Source organism: Carcharhinus amblyrhynchos, chromosome 9, assembly GCF_965287045.1.
Source record: "Carcharhinus amblyrhynchos chromosome 9, sCarAmb.v2.hapA, whole genome shotgun sequence".
NCBI lineage: Eukaryota > Metazoa > Chordata > Chondrichthyes > Carcharhiniformes > Carcharhinidae > Carcharhinus > Carcharhinus amblyrhynchos.
The window spans coordinates 2,629,686-2,648,669 of record NC_137332.1 but is presented as its reverse complement, the minus strand read 5'-3'; the positions used below and the strand labels follow the sequence as shown (position 1 = coordinate 2,648,669).

The 18,984-nt window shown below is 45.2% G+C and overlaps 2 protein-coding genes across 2 annotated transcripts in view; one reads left to right on the top strand and one right to left on the bottom strand.

Moving 5' to 3' along the window:
• The window catches only part of lrriq3 (leucine-rich repeats and IQ motif containing 3), an 80,144-nt gene that overhangs the window by 45,023 nt on the left and 16,137 nt on the right, over nucleotides 1-18,984 (bottom strand). The window lies entirely within an intron of this gene.
• On the top strand, nucleotides 122-17,668 carry fpgt (fucose-1-phosphate guanylyltransferase). Its single transcript, XM_080195075.1, has 4 exons — nucleotides 122-198; nucleotides 6,089-6,256; nucleotides 15,038-15,130; nucleotides 16,159-17,668. The coding sequence occupies exons 1-4, from the start codon at nucleotides 132-134 to the stop codon at nucleotides 17,586-17,588; spliced, it is 1,758 nt and encodes a 585-aa protein (XP_080051201.1). The 5' UTR covers nucleotides 122-131; the 3' UTR covers nucleotides 17,589-17,668.

The window sequence follows — 18,984 nt, the reverse complement described above, 5'->3', positions numbered from 1 at the left end:
ATTATATACACACACTCTCTCACACACACACACATTGGGTTTATCATATAATTAGCCCCGTACAATTCTCCCCCCCCCCCCCGCCGGGGCGGATAGTCTCTCCCGCAGGCTGACCCCTTGACCCCGGGGCAATGGAAGCGGCGGAGAGAGTTCGGAGCGCGAGCCGGAGGCGGTTGGGAAATTTCCAGAAACTGCGAGGTGCGGCTGAGCTCTGTAGACAGACCCCTCCCCCAAACGCCCCTCCCCACTCACCCCCCCCCCCCCCCCGCAGACTCCTCCACCACTGCCCCCTCACTCTGTGTCGCCCCCTTGCCCCTTGATGGCTCCCCAGAGGCCGGAGCCGCTTTGTTGGAGGTGCCCACAAATCCCACCACTTTCCGGGGTGACTGAATTAATTGGAGGCTGAGCTAGGACTAGAGGGCACAGCCTCAAGATAAAGGTGGGGGGGGCGGTTTAGAACGGAGTTGAGGAGGAACTTCTTCACTCAAAGGGTGGTGAATCTCTGGAATTCTCTGCCCGTTGAAGTGGTGGAGGCTACCTCGCTAAATATTTTTAAGACGCGGGTTGATGGGTTTTTGATAAGAGAGGGGATTAAGGGTTATGGGGAGAGGGCGGGAAGGTGGAACTGAGCCACGACAGATCAGCCATGATCTTATTGAATGGTGGGGCAGGCTCGAAGGGCTAGATGGCCTACTCCTGCTCCTATTTCTTATGTTCTTACGTTCTTATGTTCTAATGTTACCTCATCAGTTGGTTCGGGAAAAGCAGGCACAACCAAAGACCAGGGTGATCTAGATTGGTCAGGGGCAAGGTCTGACTGTGATGAGACAGGTTTGGGAGTTTAGGTACAAGGTGGAGGAGCCTCAGTCCTCGCTATTGTTGAACAGGTTCAGCATCCTTGCAGCTTGTATGGGTGAGAGCGGAGACTAGGATGGAGGAGCAAACCGATCTTGGTATAGGGAACCATTCAAGTGGGGGAATAAGTAATGTAGTGGAATTAGGGAACAGAATAGTCTCCATCTATTCTGGGACTATTATGATATCCACTATATGATGACTATATGTCATTACAGGCAAAAGGCAGGGAATTGTAGGCCGGTTAGTTTAACGTCTTGTAGGTAAAATGATAGAATCTGTCATCAAGGAGGAAATAGCGAGGCATCTTGAAGGGAATTGCTTGATAGGGCGGACGCAACACGGTTTCAACGGCTAATGTTACGCCGTTGTTTAAGAAGGGTGCCAGGCAAAAGGCGGGGAATTATAGGCCGGTTAGTTTAACGTCTGTGGTAGGTAAAATGTTAGAATCCGTCATTAAGGAGGAAATTGCGAGGCATCTTGAAGGGAATTGCTTGATAGGGCGGACGCAACACGGTTTCATTAAAGGGAAGTCGTGTCTGACAAATTTACTGGAGTTCTATGAGGATGTGTCTAGGGCAGTGGATAGAGGAGAGCCGGTGGATGTGGTCTTTCTGGATTTTCAGAAGGCGTTTGACAAGGTACCTCACAAGAGGTTATTGCAGAAGGTCAGGGGACATGGAGTTGGGGGTAGGGTGTTAGCGTGGATAGAGGATTGGTTGTCAAATAGGAGGCAGAGAGTGGGGGTCAATGGGTGCTATTCGGATTGGCGGTTGGTGACTAGTGGGGTGCCCCAGGGGTCGGCGCTGGGGCCTCAGCTATTTACCATTTATATAGATGATCTGGAGGAGGGAACCGAGTGCAGGGTGTCGAAATTTGCTGATGACACCAAGATTGGGGGAAAGGCAAATTGTGCGGAGGGTGTGGAGAGTCTGCAGAAGGATCTAGATAGGCTGGGCGAATGGGCCAGGAAATGGCAAATGGAATTTAATGTTGGCAAGTGTGAGGTGGTCCACTTTGGTAGGAAGAATGGTAGGAAGGACTATTACTTACGTGGCGAAAAACTGCAGCAGGCGACGGTGCAGAGGGACCTCGGGGTCCTTGTGCATGAGTCGCAAAAACCCAGCTTGCAGGTGCAGCAGGTGGTCAGGAAGGCGAATGGGATGCTGGCCTTCATAGCGAGGGGGATTGAATATAAAAGTAGGGAGGTCTTGCTGCAGCTGTATAGGGCATTGGTGAGGCCGCAGCTGGAGTACTGTGTGCAGTTTTGGGCGCCGCACCTGCGCAAGGATATTTTGGCCCTGGAGGGAGTGCAGAGGAGGTTTACTAGGCTGATACCGGAGTTGAGGGGATTGAGCTATGAGGAGAGGCTGAATAAACTAGGCTTGTACTCGTTAGAGTTTAGAAGAATGAGGGGAGATGTCATTGAGACGTATAAGATGATGAATGGGATGGATAGGATAGAGGTGGAGAGACTCTTCCCGCTCAAAAAAGACAGTAGGACTAGGGGGCACAGCCTCAAGATAAAGGGGAGGCGGTTTAGAACGGAGTTGAGGAGGAACTTCTTCACTCAAAGGGTGGTGAATCTCTGGAATTCTCTGCCCGTTGAAGTGGTGGAGGCTGCCTCGCTAAATATTTTTAAGAAGCGGGTTGATGGGTTCTTGATAAGAGAGGGGATTAAGGGTTATGGGGAGAGGGCGGGAAAGTGGAACTGAGCCACAACAGATCAGCCATGATCTTATTGAATGGCGGGGCAGGCTCGAAGGGCTAGATGGCCTACTCCTGCTCCTATTTCTTATGTTCTTATGTTCTTATCTTGAGGGGAATTGCTTGATAGAGCAGATGCAGCACGGTTTCATTAAGGGGAAGTCGTGTCTGACAAACTTATTGGAGTTCTATGAGGATGTGTCTAGGGCGGTGGATAGAGGCGAGCCGGTGGATGTGGTCTCTCTTGATTTTCAGAAGGCGTTTGACAGGGTACCTCACAAGAGGTTATTGCAGAAGGTAAGGGGGCATGGAGTTGGGGGTAGGGTGTTAGCGTGGATAGAGGATTGGTTGTCAAATAGGAGGCAGAGAGTGGGGGTTAATGGGTGCTATTCGGATTGGCAGTTGGTGACTAGTGGAGTGCCCCAGGGGTCGGTGCTGGGGCCTCAGCTATTTACCATTTATATAGATGATCTGGAGGAGGGAACTGAGTGTATGGTGTCGAAACGTGCTGTTGACACCAAGATTGGTGGAACGGCAAATTGCGCGGAGGGTGTGGAGAGTCTGCAGAAGGATCTAGATTTTGATGGGTTTTTGATAAGCGAGGGGATTAAGGGTTATGGGGAGAGGGTGGGAATGTGGAACTGAGCCACGACAGATCAGCCATGATCTTATTGAATGGCGGGGCAGGCTCGAAGGGCTAGATGGCCTACTCCTGCTCCTATTTCTTATGTTCTTATATAGTTGTTTCAATGATTGCTCGCCATGAGTCCAAAGGCAGAAAATGTCATCGATGTATCTAGTGTATAATGTCAGTGAAGAGGTCTTGTTCAAGAATGAAGCTTCTGTCGTGACACTACAAACTTCCTACAGAAACCCAGCACACGTGGAGCAGTTGAACCAGGAGTACTCCTGTTCACAATGGATGTCTCGGCACTCTACACCAGCATTCCCCACGATGACGGCATTGCTGCAACTGCCTCAGTACTTGGCGCAGACAACTGTCAATCTCCAGATACAATTCTACAACTCATCCTGGACCACAACGTCTTCACCTTCAACAATGGGTTCTTCATCCAGATGCATGAAACAGCCTTGGACACCAGATTCACACCTCAATTTGCCAACATCTTTATGCACAGGTTTGAACAAGACCTCTTCACTGAGATCATACACTAGATACATTGATGACATTTTCTGCCTTTGGACTCATGGCGAACACTCATTGAAACAACTATATAATGTCAGCAAGTTTCATCCCACCATTAGACTCACCATGGACTACTCTCCAGAATTGGTTGCATTCTGGATACACGCATCTCTATCAAGGACAGTCACCTCAGCACTTCACTGTACCGCACGCCTACAGATAATCTCACGGTGCTCCACTTCTCCAGCTTCCACCCCAAACATGTTAAAGAAGCCATCCCATATGGACAAGCCCTCCCTATACACAGGATCTGCTCAGATGAAGAGGATCGCAATAGACACCTGAATGACACTCTCATAAGAACAGGATTGGTGCTTGACTCATTGATCGATGTGCCACAGCGAAAAACTGCATCCTCAAGACAGAAGGGACACGGCGGACAGAGTACTCTTTGTTGTCCAGTACTTCCTCGGAGCAGAGAAGCTATGACATCTCCTCCAGAGCCTTCAACATGCCATCGATGAAGACGAACATCTCGCCAAGGCTATCTGCACACCCCCACCTCTTGCCTTCAAACAACCGCACAACCACAAACAGACCGTTGTCTGCAGAAAACTACCCAACCCCCAGGAGAACAGTGACCAAGACACCACATAATCCTGCCACAGCAACCTCTGCAAGACGTGCTGGAACATCGACACAGATGTCATCAGCTCACATGAGAACACCATCCACCAGATGGTGCATACCTTTGCGACTCAGCCAACGTTGTCTACCTGATGCGCTGCAGGAAAGGATGTCCTGAGGCATGGTACATTGGGGAGTCTATGCAGACGCTATGACAATGAATGAATGAACGCCGCTCGACAGTCACTAGGCAGAAGTGTTCCAGTCGAGGAACACTTCAGCAGTCATGGGCATTCAACCTCTGATCTTTGGGTAAGCGTTCTCCAGGCTGGCCTTCAGGACTCAAGACAACGCAAAATCATTGAGCAGAAACTGATAGCCAAGTTCCGCACACATGAGGACGCCTCAACTGGGATCTTTGGTTCATGTCACACTATCCGTAACCGTAGCCTGGGCTTGCAAAATCTCACTAACTTTCCTGGCTGGAGACAGTACACACCTCTTTACCTTGTGCTTGGCCCTCTCTCCACTCGCATTGCCTGTACCTTTAAAACTTGATTACCTGTAAAGACTCGCATTTCAACCATTATCTTGTAAGTTGAGTTTGTATCTGTATATGCCCTGTTTGTGAACAGAACACCCCCTTATGTGATGAAGGAGCAGTGCTCTGAAAGCTTGTGCTGCCAAATAAACCTGTTGGACTTTAACCTGGTGTTGTGAGACTTCTTACTGGGCTTACCCCAGTCCAATACTGGCATCTCCATATCTTGCCTGTCTAATGGCATGGTTAAGGATATCTGTCACAGTTTACCCTCTGATTTCAGCCTCTTTGCCGTTTGGCCATTCACACCTTTTATTCTCTCTATGGGCTGCCATTAGCAGCCTTTCCCCTTGGTTTTTGTAGCTATGTCTCATCTTTCATTCCCTCACCCTACAATATAAATATCTCCCACTTTCTATGCCTTTTAGCTTTGACAAAAGGATCATCTGGACTTGAAACAACAGTTCTTTTCTCCTTACAGATGCTGTCAGACCTGCTGAGATTTTCCAGCGCTTTCTGTTTTGGTTTCAGATTCCAGCATCCCCAGCAATTTGCTTTTATTTCGGGGTATATGCTCGGGGCTAGAAAGGAACTTGCATTGATGAGAAAGATTCTGTTATGAGCTCTGAAAGTCATCCTGACTTGAAACTTTGGCTGTATTCTCTCCCCACAGAGACTTTCAAACCTGCTAAGTATTTCCAGCATTTTCCCTTTTTGTGCCTGGGATGAGCAGTTTATCTTATGAGAAAAGGTTGGGCTGATAACTTGGAGTTTAGAAGAATGAGAAGTGATCTTAATGAAACATAAGAACCTGACAGAAATTGACAAGGTGGATGTTCTTTTGTGAGGAATTTAGTACAAGCGGACACAGTTTAAAAACTAAGGCTCATTTCAGACTGAGCTAAGGAACATTTTGTTTTTTCCCTCAAAGGGTCATTACCCTTTGGAATCCTCTTCCCCAGAAATCAGTGAAGGCATTTTGGATAGACAGGAGAGTCAATGATTCAGGGAAATAGGGAAGTGGAAATGAGTTTACAATTCAATTAGCTATAATCTTGTAGAACGGCAGAGCAAATTCAAGGGGCTGAATGGCCTGCTGCTGCTCCCAATTCTGTGTTCTTATGTGAGCAAGAGAATTTGGTTCACTTTCCTCGCTACTGATGAATCACTGCTTTGTGTCAGCTTTTTTTTTCCAATTTTATTTTGACCAGGAAAGGAGGTGACTTCCAGTGAGTTCTGGGACATTGTGGTTATTACAGCTGCTGATGGCAGACAAGAACTAGTGTTTGAGCAGCAGATCAGCAGCAAGCTGGAGAGGAATGAGCTTCCCCTCGGTGTGCAGTATCATGTGTTTGCTGATCCCATGGGACCAAAAATTGGTAAGTGCTCCTACCATGTACAAAATGATGAACAAGAAAGTTGCTAAACTCTCACTAATTATCACTGTATACTCAGCTCAAGTATTATGTCTAATGGTAAGAGAGGTGTAGGGAGTTAATTCCAGAACTTGAGACTTGGGCACAGTCCCCAGTGATGGAGCGATTAAAGAGAGAAGAAATTATTTCCTCTTCACTGTCAACTACACAGCCAATTTTTGTATCATTTGCAAATTTTCCAATCGTGCCTTCCACATTTAAGTCTAAATCATTAACATATACAACAAACAGTAAAGGTCCCAACACTGAGCCCTGTGGAAACTGTTTTCCATGCACAAAAAACATCCACCCATCTTTGGTTTCTTATAATTGGGCTAATTTTGGATCTAACTGCCCTGTATCCCATGAGGTCTCATTTTTTTGGCCAATCTGCCATTTGGGACCTTATCAAGTGCTTTGCTGAAATCCATACAATTCAACATTCACTGCATTACCTTCATCCTTCATATTTCTTCCTCAAGAAATTATAGTAAGTTAGTAAGACACAATCGTCCCTTAACAAAAGCATGCTGATAATCCCTGATGAATCTGTGCCTTTCTAAGTGACAGTTTATCCTCTCTCTAATTATATCCAATAATTTGCTCACCAACAAAGTCAGACTGACTGGCCTGTAGTTTCCTGGCCTATGCCTCGCACACTTTTTAAATAATGGTATAGTATTTTCAAACCTCCAAACCCCTGGTACTTTATGTGAATCTACTGAAGGTTGGCAAATGATCCTATAAGCATTCAGTATGCCCTCCCTGTTTTCCTTCAACAGCCTGGGATACAATCCATCTGCCCCTGGTGATTCATACTGCCTCTCATATTATGCTTTTTGTATCTAACATTTCACACTTCTCTTTAACTAGAATGACTACATCATCCCTCCCCTTAATGAAGACAAGGCAAAATACTCATTGAGAAGACTCCTTAATAATCAACTAATGTGGACTGCAGTGATTCAAGAAGGCAGCTCATTACCACCTTCTCAAGGGCAACTAGGGATGGGCAATAAATGCTGGCCAACCAGCCCATGTCCCACAAATTAATTTTCCCTTGGTTAGATGTAGAACATAGAACATTACAGCGCAGAACAGGCCCTTCGGCCTGTTGCGCCGACCAGTTAAAATGAAATGACCCTCTAATCTAAACCAAACCCTTTCCATCCATAAACCTATCCACGGATCTCTTAAACGCCCCCAAACTAGGCGCATTTACAACTGCAGCGGGCAGGGCATTCCAATCCCTCACCACCCTCTGGGTAAAGAATCTACCCCTGACATCCGTCCTATAACTACCACCCCTTAATTTAAAGCTATGCCCCCTCGTGCTAGCTTTCTCCACCCGAGGAAAAAGGCTATCACTGTCCACCCTATCTAAACCTCTAATCATCTTATATGTTTCAATAAGGTCCCCTCGTATCTGCCTTCTTTCTAACGAAAACAACTTCAAATCCCTCAGTCTCTCCTCATAGGACCTCCCCTCCATACCAGGCAACATCCTGGTAAACCTCCTCTGCACCCTCTCCAAAGCCTCCACATCCTTCCTATAATGTGGGGACCAGAACTGCACACAATACTCCAAGTGCGGCCGCACCAGAGTTTTGTACAGTTGCAACATGACGCTGCGGCTCCTAAATTCAATCCCCCTACCAATAAACACCAAGACACCGTATGCCTCCCTAACAACCCTATCTACTTGATTCCCAACTTTCAGGGATCTATGTACACATACACCTAGATCCCTCTGTTCATCCACACTATTCAGAGTCCTACCATTAGCCCTATACTCTACACATTTATTATTCCTGCCAAAGTGAATTACCTCACACTTTTCCGCATTAAACTCCATCCGCCACCTCCCGGCCCAGCTCTGCAACTTGTCCAAGTCTCCCTGTAAACTAAGACACCCTTCCTCACTATCTACCACACCTCCGACTTTGGTGTCATCAGCAAATTTACTAATCCACCCAACTATACCCTCATCCAGATCATTTATAAAAATTACAAACAGCAGTGGCCCCAAAACAGATCCCTGAGGCACACCACTCGTAACTGAACTCCATGACGAATACTTACCATCAACCACCACCCTCTGTCTCCTATCCGCCAGCCAATTCCTGATCCAATTTCCTAAATCACCCTCAATCCCATACATCTGCATTTTCTGCAGAAGCCTTCCATGGTGAACCTTATCAAACGCCTTACTAAAGTCCATATATACCACGTCAACTGCCTTACCCCCATCCACCTCTTTAGTCACTTTCTCAAAAAACTCAATAAGGTTAGTAAAGCACGACCTACCCTCCACAAAACCATGCTGACTATCTCCAATCAATTCATTACTCTCCAAATAACTATAAAACCTATCCCTGATAATTTTTTCTAAAACCTTGCCCACAACAGAAGTAAGACTCACCGGTCTATAATTCCCGGGGAAGTCTCTGTTCCCCTTCTTAAACAATGGGACAACATTCGCTATCCTCCAATCTTCTGGCACTATACCAGTGACCAATGACAACCTGAAGATCAGAGCCAGAGGCTCTGCAATCGCCTCTCTTGCCTCCCAGAGAATCCTAGGGTAAATCCCGTCCGGCCCAGGGGACTTATCTATTTTCAAACCCTCAAGAATATCTAGCACATCCTCCTTATCAACTGCAATACTGTCCAGTTTACAACCCTGTAACCCAGTGTTCTCCACAGCTACATTTATGTCCCCCTGCGTGAATACCGAAGAGAAATATTGGTTCAATGCCTCTCCAATCTCTTCCGGTTCCACACATAAATTCCCACTGCTGTCTCTAACTGGCCCTAATCTTGCCCTAACCAACCTTCTGTTCTTAACATATCTATAGAACGCCTTAGGATTCTCCTTAATCCTATCAGCCAAAGTCTTCTCATGTCCTCTTTTAGCCCTTCTTAACTCACTCTTTAACTCCCTCCTAGCCAATCTAAAGCTTTCTAGTGCACTCCCTGAGCCCTCAAGTCTCATCCGGACATAAGCCTCCTTTTTCTTTTTAACCAGCGAATCAACTTTCCTAGTGCACCACAGTTCCCTAGCTCGACCAATTCCTCCTTGCCTGACAGGGACATACATATCAAGGACTTGCAGTAGCTGCTCCTTGAAAAAACTCCACATTTCGGATGTTCCGAGACCCTGTAGCCTCCTAGTCCAACCTATGCTTCCTAATTCCCTCCTAATAGCCTCATAATTACCCTTCCCCCAGCTAAAACTACTGACCCAAGGTTCATGCCTATCATGTGAGGGTAATTGTCCGGTAGTTTCCTGCCTACTGTCTTCTTGAATAGAGGCGCTGCATTCACTAGTTTCCAATCTAATAGGATGTTTCCACAACCTAGGGAATTTTGGAAAGTTTCAAACAATGCATCTACTATGGAAGGAGGCAAAGGCCTAGTGGTATTATCGCTAGATTATTAATCCAGAAACTTGGCAAATGTTCTGGGAACCAGTGTTCGAATCCCGCCACAGCAGATGGTGGAATTTGAATTCAATAAAAGAAATCTGTAATTAAGAATCTACTGGTGACCATGAAACCATAGTTGATTATCGGAAAAACCCATCTGGTTCACTAATGTCCTTTAGGGAAGGAAATCTGCCATTCTTATCTGGTCTGGCCTACAAGTGACTTCAGAGGCGCAGCAACTCTCAACTGCCCACAGACAAGTAGGGATGGGCAAGAAATGTTGGCCAGCTGGTGAAGCTCATGTCCTACAAATGAAACATTAATAATGAATAAAAAGAAAACCTCTGCAGCAACTTCATTTAGCACCCCAGGACGAAGTCCATCAGGTTTATGGATGAAAAGGGATTGGTTTAGGTTAGAGGGTCGTTGTTTTTTAACTGGTCGGCGCAACATCGTGGGCCGAAGGGCCTGTTCTGCGCTGTAATGTTCTATGTTCTAGGTCCTGAGGTCTTGTCAGCTTTTAATACTAACAATTTTCTTCATAGCCTTTCCGTGGTGATTGTAATTGTTTTAAGCTCCTCCCTTTTCATCTCTTGATTTTCAAACATTTCTGGAATGTGACTTTGTCTTCTGCAGTGATACCGGATGCAAATTATCTGTTTAGCAATTCCACTATTTTATTTACCATTATTAATACCCCGGATTTGAGTGGGCCAATGCTTACTCTATATGCTCTTATTTTCTAAATACTTGTGTAAAATCTTCCTATTTGTTTTTATATTTCTTGCTACCTTTCTGTCATACTCTATTTGCTCTCTCCTTATTAATTTTTAGTAACTCTTTGCTGATCTTTTAAAAAAAATGTCCAGTCTCTGACCTGCCACAAATCTTCATGCAATTGTGCACTTTTTCTTTTCATTTATCATTGAGAACACAACTGTTGGAACAAATTAGCAATTCAGGAGAATTGCCTGATAAATACAATAAGAAGGAGGAAGAAATGTTGAACGTAGTAGAATTCATTGCGGTTACAACAAAAAGAACATGACAGCTGTCTGAAAATATACAAAGCATAAATAGGAAGAAATTGTTATCAGATGTTGTTAGAAGGGACTGATGGATTCACCTTGGAAGAAAATTAGAACTGGATGGATTGCAAAAGCAGAACAATGGACTAGAGTTTAACTTGCACATATTGAGAATGAAAATCAGAAACCAAGAAGCATACCTCACTCATCGGATCCAGACAAATTAGCTCTCAATTCAGTGAGAGATTATGAAAGCAACAGAGTTGGGAAATAAAACTAAGCTGCAACAAATGTAGAAACAGCTTGAAAACTGCATTTTCTGCAGAGAGCTCAACAAAAAGGAGCCAGTTAAAATAGTTCATTTAGGATATTTCAGACAAATATCACGATAAAGAAGAGTTATTAAAAAGGCACATTGCTGGAAATCAAGCTGGAACTGGCTCAGAGCAAATAGCAATTGGCAGCGGCTGAGTGCAAAACACAGTCACAAGAGAAAGCAGATGCATTAAATAAAAGAACTGTTCAGGTCCATGCAGAAGATTAGCGGATGCAGAAGATGAAAAGAAGAGATAGGAAAATGAAGCCACCCAGTTGAATGAGTTGTGCCAGCGAGAACCAGACACAATAGCAATTCGGGTAGAGAACGGAACAGATTACAAGGCAGAATAAGATTGCTGAAATGGTCATACTAATAAAAAAGCACAAGAGTCCATATGATAAAATAGTTGATAGGAAGGATGCTGAATAGAAACTCGTGGTTGTTTGGTAGTATAGCTCTTGAGTCACAGTGAAAAAAAGGCACATGTTGTTGAAGCTTTTTATCTTGCGCTCATCAGAACAATTTGCAAGAAAACCAAATGTAAAGGAACAACAATTTATACTTTGAGGAAACAAATCCAGGGAGGGTGAGGTTCCCAAAACAGAAATCTCTGTTGGCCTTGAGCAGGATTTTATGATCTCACCCGAGCGAGACCATAAAATCCAGCCCATGGTTATTTTTCGGGCTGGAGGCAAGTTTGTAATGGAGCTTCCAAGTGGCTGGTATTGGGACCCTTGTTTTGCTTGGTATATATTAATCATCTAGATCTTGGCATGCAGGGGACAATTTCAAATTTGCGAATGACACAAAACTTGAAAGCATTGTGAAGAGGACAGTGTAGAACATCAAAAGGACATAGACAAGTTGGGCGAGTGGGCAGATAAGTGTCTGATGAAGTTGAATATGAAGATGTTTGATAGGAAGAACATAGAAAGCCAGAATTAAAAAAACATGTAATTATTAAAGTGGTGCAGGAGCAGAGACATCTGGGTGTATATATGAATAGATCGTTTGAAGGTCTCCCAGATTGCCTGGATCCTCTGCAGTTTGCTTATCATCACAACAGATCCATAGCAGACGCCTTCTCTCTGGCCCTGCACTCAACTCTGGAACACCTGGATAACAAGGACACTTATGCCGGACTCCTATTCATTGACTACATCTCAGCTTTCAACACCACTGTCCCAACAAAACTCATCTCGAAACTCTGCAGCCTAGGGCTCAACTCCTCCCTCTGCAACTGGATTCTGAACTTCCTAGCTCACAAACCTCAATCAGTAAGGATAGACAACAACACCTCCATGGTTATCCTCAATACCAATGCCCTGCATGGCTATGTCTTCAGCCCCTTGCTATACTCCTTGTACACTTCTGACTGAGTGGCCAAATTCTGCTCCAACTTCATCTTCAAGATTGCTGATGACACCACTGTAGTGGGTCAAATCTCAAACAATGACGAGACGGAGTACAGAATTTGATGAAATGGTATGATGACGATCTCTCCCTCAATGTCAGTAACATGGAGATAATCATTGACTTCAGGAAAAATAGTTGAGGACATGTCCTTGTTGGGCGAGAGCTTCAAGTTTCTAGGTGTTCAGAACACCAATCTTTCCTGGCCCTTGCATTGCCATGCTATAGTTAAGAAAGCCCACCGATGCCTCTACTTTCTCAGAAGGCTAAAGAAATTCAGTGTGTCCACTATAACTCTTAGCGATTTTAACAGACGTACCAGAGAAAGCAAAAAAGGAAATGCTGGAAAATCTCAGCAGGTCTGGCAGCACCTGTAAGGAGAGAAAAGAACTGATGTTTCGAATCCAGATGATCCTTTGTCAAAGGCCAAAGGATTTGATAAAGGGTCATCTGGACTGGAAGCGTCAGCTCTTTTCTCTCCTTACGGACGCTGCCAGACCTGCTGAGATTTTCTCTTTTGGTTTCAGATTCCAGCATCTGCAGTAATTTGTTTTTACCATAGAAGCCATCCTTTCACAGCTTGGTCTGGCTCCTGCTCTGACCAAGACTGCAGGAAACTACAAAGGGTTGTTATCATAGTCCATCACATAAAGCAGTCTCCAACCCATTGACTTCATCTACACTTCCCGCTACCTCAGAAAATCAGTCATGGACCTCATGCACCCCGGACATTCTCTCTTCCACTTTCTGTCTGGAAAAAGATACAAAAGCCTAAAAATGCATACCAACCAACTAAAGAACATTTCTTCTCTGCTGCCATCAGACTTCTGAATGGTCCTATCATATATTAAGCTGACCTTTCTCTTCACCCTATTTATAACTGCATCCTATCCTTCTCCGCTGTGTACTCTGAACAGTATGTTTTGTCTATATGGCGTGCAAGAAACAAACTTTTCAGTATTCCAATCCATGTTGGGATAGGTTGAGGGAGCTGGGACTCTTCTCCCTGGAGAGACGAAGGTTGAGAGGCGACCTGATAGAGGTTTATAAAATGTTGTGAGGAATAGATAGGGTGGATTCTCAGAGGCTATTTCCCTGGGTTGAAATGGTCGCTACGAGAGGACACAAATTTAAGGTGCGGGGAGGCAAGTACAGAAGTGATGTTAGGGGTAAGTTTTTCACTCAGAGGGTGGTGAGTGAATGGAATCGACTGCCGTCAGTGGTGGTGGAGGCGAACTCGCTGGGGTCTTTTAAAAGACTTCTGGATGACAATATGGGATTTAGTGGGATTGGGGGTTATAGATAGGTCTATGGATTGGTAGATGTTGATGTGATCGGTGCAACTCGTGGGCCGAAGGGCCTGTTTGTGCTGTAGTGTTCTATGTTCTATGTGACAATAATAAATCAAAGAGGTTTGGAAGAATGGTTCCAGGGATGAGAAACTTCGGTTATGAGGATAGTTTGGAGAGGCTGGAATTATTCTCCTTGGAGAGAAAAGGGCTGAGAGGACATTTGATAGAGATGTTCATGAGAGGATTGATCGTGGTAGATAGGGAGAAACTATTCCTGCTTGTAAAAGCGTCGCAAAAGATAGGGGACAGATTTAAAGTGATTTGCAAAAGAAGCAAAATGTGATCATGTCCCAAACGCTTACATCAGGCAGCAACACTGTCTTCTGCAGAAAACTGTGTCTATCCCTCTGACTATACTGTACCCATCTCTGTTTGCTCCCCCTGCTTGAATAGCTTCCTGCACCGTGGCCACTCTGCAAGCACTGCTCTCCTCCATCAGGCTCAGGCCTGGTGGCCATCAGCACCCACGTGCTGGAACACTTTATCTGTTGTGTCTTAATTAGGTTGATTATTCTAAATTATATTTTAACTAAGGCCTGCATTCTAGCTTTAATCTTACATTCTTTTTATTCCAATCAATGTTCTCTTACACCAATTGACATTTCCCAGTTTTAAGGTAAATAGGAAATATCAGCTAATCACCCACCTGCCTGAATGTGAACGGAATAACTTGTTGAAATGGCTCTTTCAAACAATGAGATTGACCAATCAGAGAGTAAGTTTTTAAGTCCAACCCAATTGCTCCCCTCTGCAACATATGAATCGTAGAATCTCTGCACTACTGAAGGCGGTCTTTCGGCCCATCGAGTCTGTACTGACCAGAATCCCACCCAAACCCTATTCCCATAACTCTACACATTTACTCTGCTAATCCCCCAACACTAAGGGGCAACTGAGTATGGCCAGTCCACCTAACCTGCACGTCTTTGGACTGTGGGAGGAAAGTGGAGCACCTGGAGAAAATCCATGCAGACATGGGGAGAAAATTCAAACTCCGCACAGACAGTGACCTGAGGCCAGAATTGAACCTGGGACCCTGGCACTGTGAGGCAGCAGTGCTGACTGCTGTGCCAGTGTGCTGCCCTTATATGGAACACTACAGAGTGAACAAAGACAGCAGGGCATTTTGAGGGTGAATAGTTGAGAGTTTAGACTATGTAAAGAGATTGAAGGAATGTTGTTTATTTTTGTGTGTTTTTGCACAGGAAATGGAGGATCTACACTCCGTGCCCTTCACCGATTAGAGGAACTCTATGGAGACAAGTTGGATAACTTCACCATTCTTTTAATTCACGCTGGTAAATACTGAACTCTTTATTTCTGGATTAAAAGGGCAATTGATTGAATTAAGCATGGAATACTCCGAAGTAGTGAGCTAAGTTCAAGCACCCTGTCTGTGGGCTTCCAGACAGGAGGGCTTAATTTGTTCAGTATTGGTCATGCGGGTCAAAGTTTAAAAAGTTTGCCCTGTAATTATTTGAAGAGGCTGTACTGAATATCAGGAGCCAGTCACATGCACACACACACGTATACCTGCGTGTACGTGTATACCATAACAACAATAAATGGTATTTTACTTTAGAAACACATTCACAGCCCACTTGCTGAATTATAGCATGACTTATAGTTACTTCAAAACTTAGTTCATCACTACACTAATGTAAACATGTTTTAAGTTAAAAGCTTGGTCAAAGAGGTAAGGAGTGTATCAAAGTTGAAGAAAGGGAATTTCAGAGTTTTGCATTCAGGCAGCTGAAGGCATGGCAGCAAATGACAGGGCAATAAATATTGGGAATGTACAGGAGCTGGAGGAAGTAATAGAGATAGGGACGGTTGTAGGATTGGAGGAGGCTACAGAGAAAGGGAAGGGTTTAGGGGCTGGAAGAAGTTAAGAAATAGGGATGTAGGAGCTGGAGGAGGTTACAGAGATGGGGAGGGTTGGAGGGATCCAGAGAGAGAGTTGGAAGTGTTTACAGAGAGAGGGAGGAGTGTAGGGCTGGAGGAGGTTACAGAGATGGGGAGGGGTGTAGGGACTGGAGGAGCGTAGAGAGGCAGGGGTGTGGAGGCTGGAGGATGTTAGAGAGGGGTGTGGTGCAGGACGAGATTGCAGCTGTAGGGAGGGGTGTAGGGACTAGAAGTTGTTACCAAGATTGGGAGGGGCAAGGATCTGAAGGAGATTACAGAGATAGGAAGGGATGTAGGGATTGGAGGATGTTACAGAGATGGGCATGGAGGGAATTGAGAAAATAATAGTTCTGGTGCATTTGAATATATTCTGGATGTGTTTGCATTCACACGCTATGACTTCATTCCTTTTTTGTTGTAGGGGGCTACAGCCAGCGTTTGCCGAGTGCCAGTGCATTGGGGAAGATTTTTACCGCTCTGCCTCTGGGGAATCCTGTTTACCAAATGCTGGAGCTCAAACTGGCGATGTACATTGACTTCCCCACCCACATGAAGCCTGGAGTCCTGGTGACCTGTGCTGATGACATTGAGCTCTACAGCGTTAGTGAGACTGAGGCTATATGCTTCAATAGGCCTGGTTTCACTGCCCTTGCTCATCCATCCCCCTTATCCATTGGCACCACACATGGCGTCTTTGTATTGGAGGCAGGCCGGGTGCAGGGCGTGCAGAAGGAGCTGGAATATGAAACCTGCCACCGCTTCCTGCACAAGCCCAGTGTGGAGACAATGCAGGAGGCGGGGGCAGTCTGCAGGGCAGGTCACAGTCTCACAAGTGGTGGAGACACTGAAGAGGTGGATTTTGTCTACACGGACAGTGTCTACTATTTTGATCGTTCAACAGCCAAGCGATTGCTGGCAATCCTTGGAGAGATTGGCACCCTCAGTTGTGAGATTGATGCTTATGGTGACTTCCTGCAGGCGCTGGGGCCTGGTGCCACAGTGGATTACACCAGAAACACAGCCAATGTTAGTCAGGAGGAGGACCAGCTGGTAGCAGTTCGACAGAAGATTTTCGAGTGTCTCCGAGGGACACCGCTTAATGTGGCCATGTTGAACAATTCCAAATTCTACCATCTGGGCACTGCCCAGGAATATATATATCATTTGACAGCAGATGTGATCCTGAGGGCACAGCTTGGGCTGCTGTCTGATCCCAGTGGAATTGGGCAGCTCTGCCCTGACAGTAATGGCCAGATTCTATGCATCATTGAGAGCCTGGTGGGACAGGGGTGCAATGTGTCTCCTGGCAGTGTAATTGAGTACTCCCGGCTGGGACCGGGTAGCTGTGTGGGCACCAACAGCATTGTCAGTGGGTGCTGCGTAAGAGAGAATTCCATCATACCCCCAGGCACCTTCCTGCACTCGTTGTGCATCCCAGGAGGTTTTGCCACTGTGATGTTCGGGACAGGAGACAACCTCAAGCATACAGTCCCATCACTATCAGAGATCCATGAGCTACGGCTGCTAGGCTGCAATTTCCAAGATGCTGCCATGCGCCTTGGCTTGAAGATCTCCGAGCATCTTTTCTCGGACAGTGGGAGAAAACATCCCAGCTTGTGGAGTGCCAGGATCTTCCCTGCTGCATGCGCGAGGGCAGAAGACTCAGTGGCAGCTGTCCTGGAGATGTTCGAAGTTCTACAGGGAAAATCGGTCCATCGGTTGCCGGATTATGGTCAGTTGCTTTCCATTGAAGAGATACTGCAACGCAAAGAAGTGATGAGCATGTTAAGTTTCAGAAAGCAGCTCGCTGAAGAAATCAGTCAAAGAAGACATACTGGGGAAAATAATTGAAGGCCTTATAATTTATTCATTCAGGAACTTCTTATCATGCCCCAAAATAGGCAGCAATAAATAATTCACTTTTATCTTTGCAGAATGAGTTGATACAGGGAAGACGTTTCCAACTTTGAGGGATTGAGAAAATGACAGTGTATAAATATAAGATATAAATTCAATAAGGAATTCAGAAAAAAATGTCTTTAGCCAGACAGCGATAAGAATCTGGAACTTGTTATCTCAGGGAACAATTGAGATGAGGGAGAAGTTAGATAACATTATGTGCGAGGAAGGATATGCTAATAGGCTGGGAGGTGGGCTATGTGCAGTATGCACAGCAGCTCAAGCTATTTGGAGGGAATTACCTGTTTCTGTGTTCCTTTTATCCAGTTATGTTTCCTGCTACAGTTGAACTTGTTTATATGGGACAACATTTCTAAGTTTTCAGATGACATTAAAGTGAATAATACAGTTTTAAAGGGGATGGGGTGGTGAAGGAACGTAAGGGCTTGGGGATGTATTTATATGAGATCTTTCAAGGTGATGGGTTAAGTCAATAAGGTTCTTAAAAACATATGGGATTCTCAGGTTTATTATTAGAGATACGAAAGATTATGCTAAAACTAAGTCACTGCTTGAGCCTCAGTGGGAGTATTGCATCCAATTGTGGCACCAACCACACTTTCAGAAAGATATCACTGCCTTACAGAGACTGCGAAGGAGATTTACTGGAATGGAACCAGTGATGAGGGACTTCAGTTATCAGGGAACAGGGGTCAAAATATTTTTTTTTCGAGGACTCTTTTAAGATTTTCTGGAGAGCTAGATTATGATTTTTGGAAATGACTGTTTTATTCTCACCTCTTTATTGAGCGATACATACACAAAGTAACATTAACAGAAAGGAGTTGAGACTAAAACAGTGAGTGTTTTCAGGAGCAGTTATTTATATCATTTGGGACAAAGGGGAATGAAAGGATGTGGGGGAAGGGGAAGGCAGGAATCAGGCTTTGAGTTGGATGATCAGCCATGATCATTACAAACGGTGGAGCAGGCTTGAAGGACTGAATGGCCTCCTGTTGCTCCTATTTTCTGTTTTACCTTTTGGAATGGTGGTTGACGTTGAAGTAGGAGAGCATGTGGCCAACAGTGACCACAACTCTGTCTGGTTTAAGATATTAATGGATAAAGATGAAGCCTGTCCTAAGGGGAGGGTGTTAAACTGGGGGAGGGCTAGATACAACCGGATTAGGCAGGATCTTAAAGATACGGACTGGGGTAAGCTGTTTGATGGCAGGTCGACGCTGGGTATGTGGGAGTCTCTCAAGGGAAAACTAAAATCTTTGCAGGAAAGACATGTGCCGGTCAAGAGGAAGGATGGGAAGGGTAGGATTAGAGAGCCGTGGGTAAC

What these genes read in the sequence shown, in the direction of transcription:
- fpgt (XM_080195075.1), top strand. Translation starts at nt 132, where the DNA reads ATGGAAGCGGCGGAGAGAGTTCGGAGCGCGAGCCGGAGGCGGTTGGGA. An exon ending in TCCCATGGGACCAAAAATTG is followed by an intron (nt 6,257 to 15,037) that starts GTAAGTGCTCCT and finishes GTTTTTGCACAG; the next exon opens with GAAATGGAGGATCTACACTC. An exon ending in CATTCTTTTAATTCACGCTG is followed by an intron (nt 15,131 to 16,158) that starts GTAAATACTGAA and finishes TTTTTGTTGTAG; the next exon opens with GGGGCTACAGCCAGCGTTTG.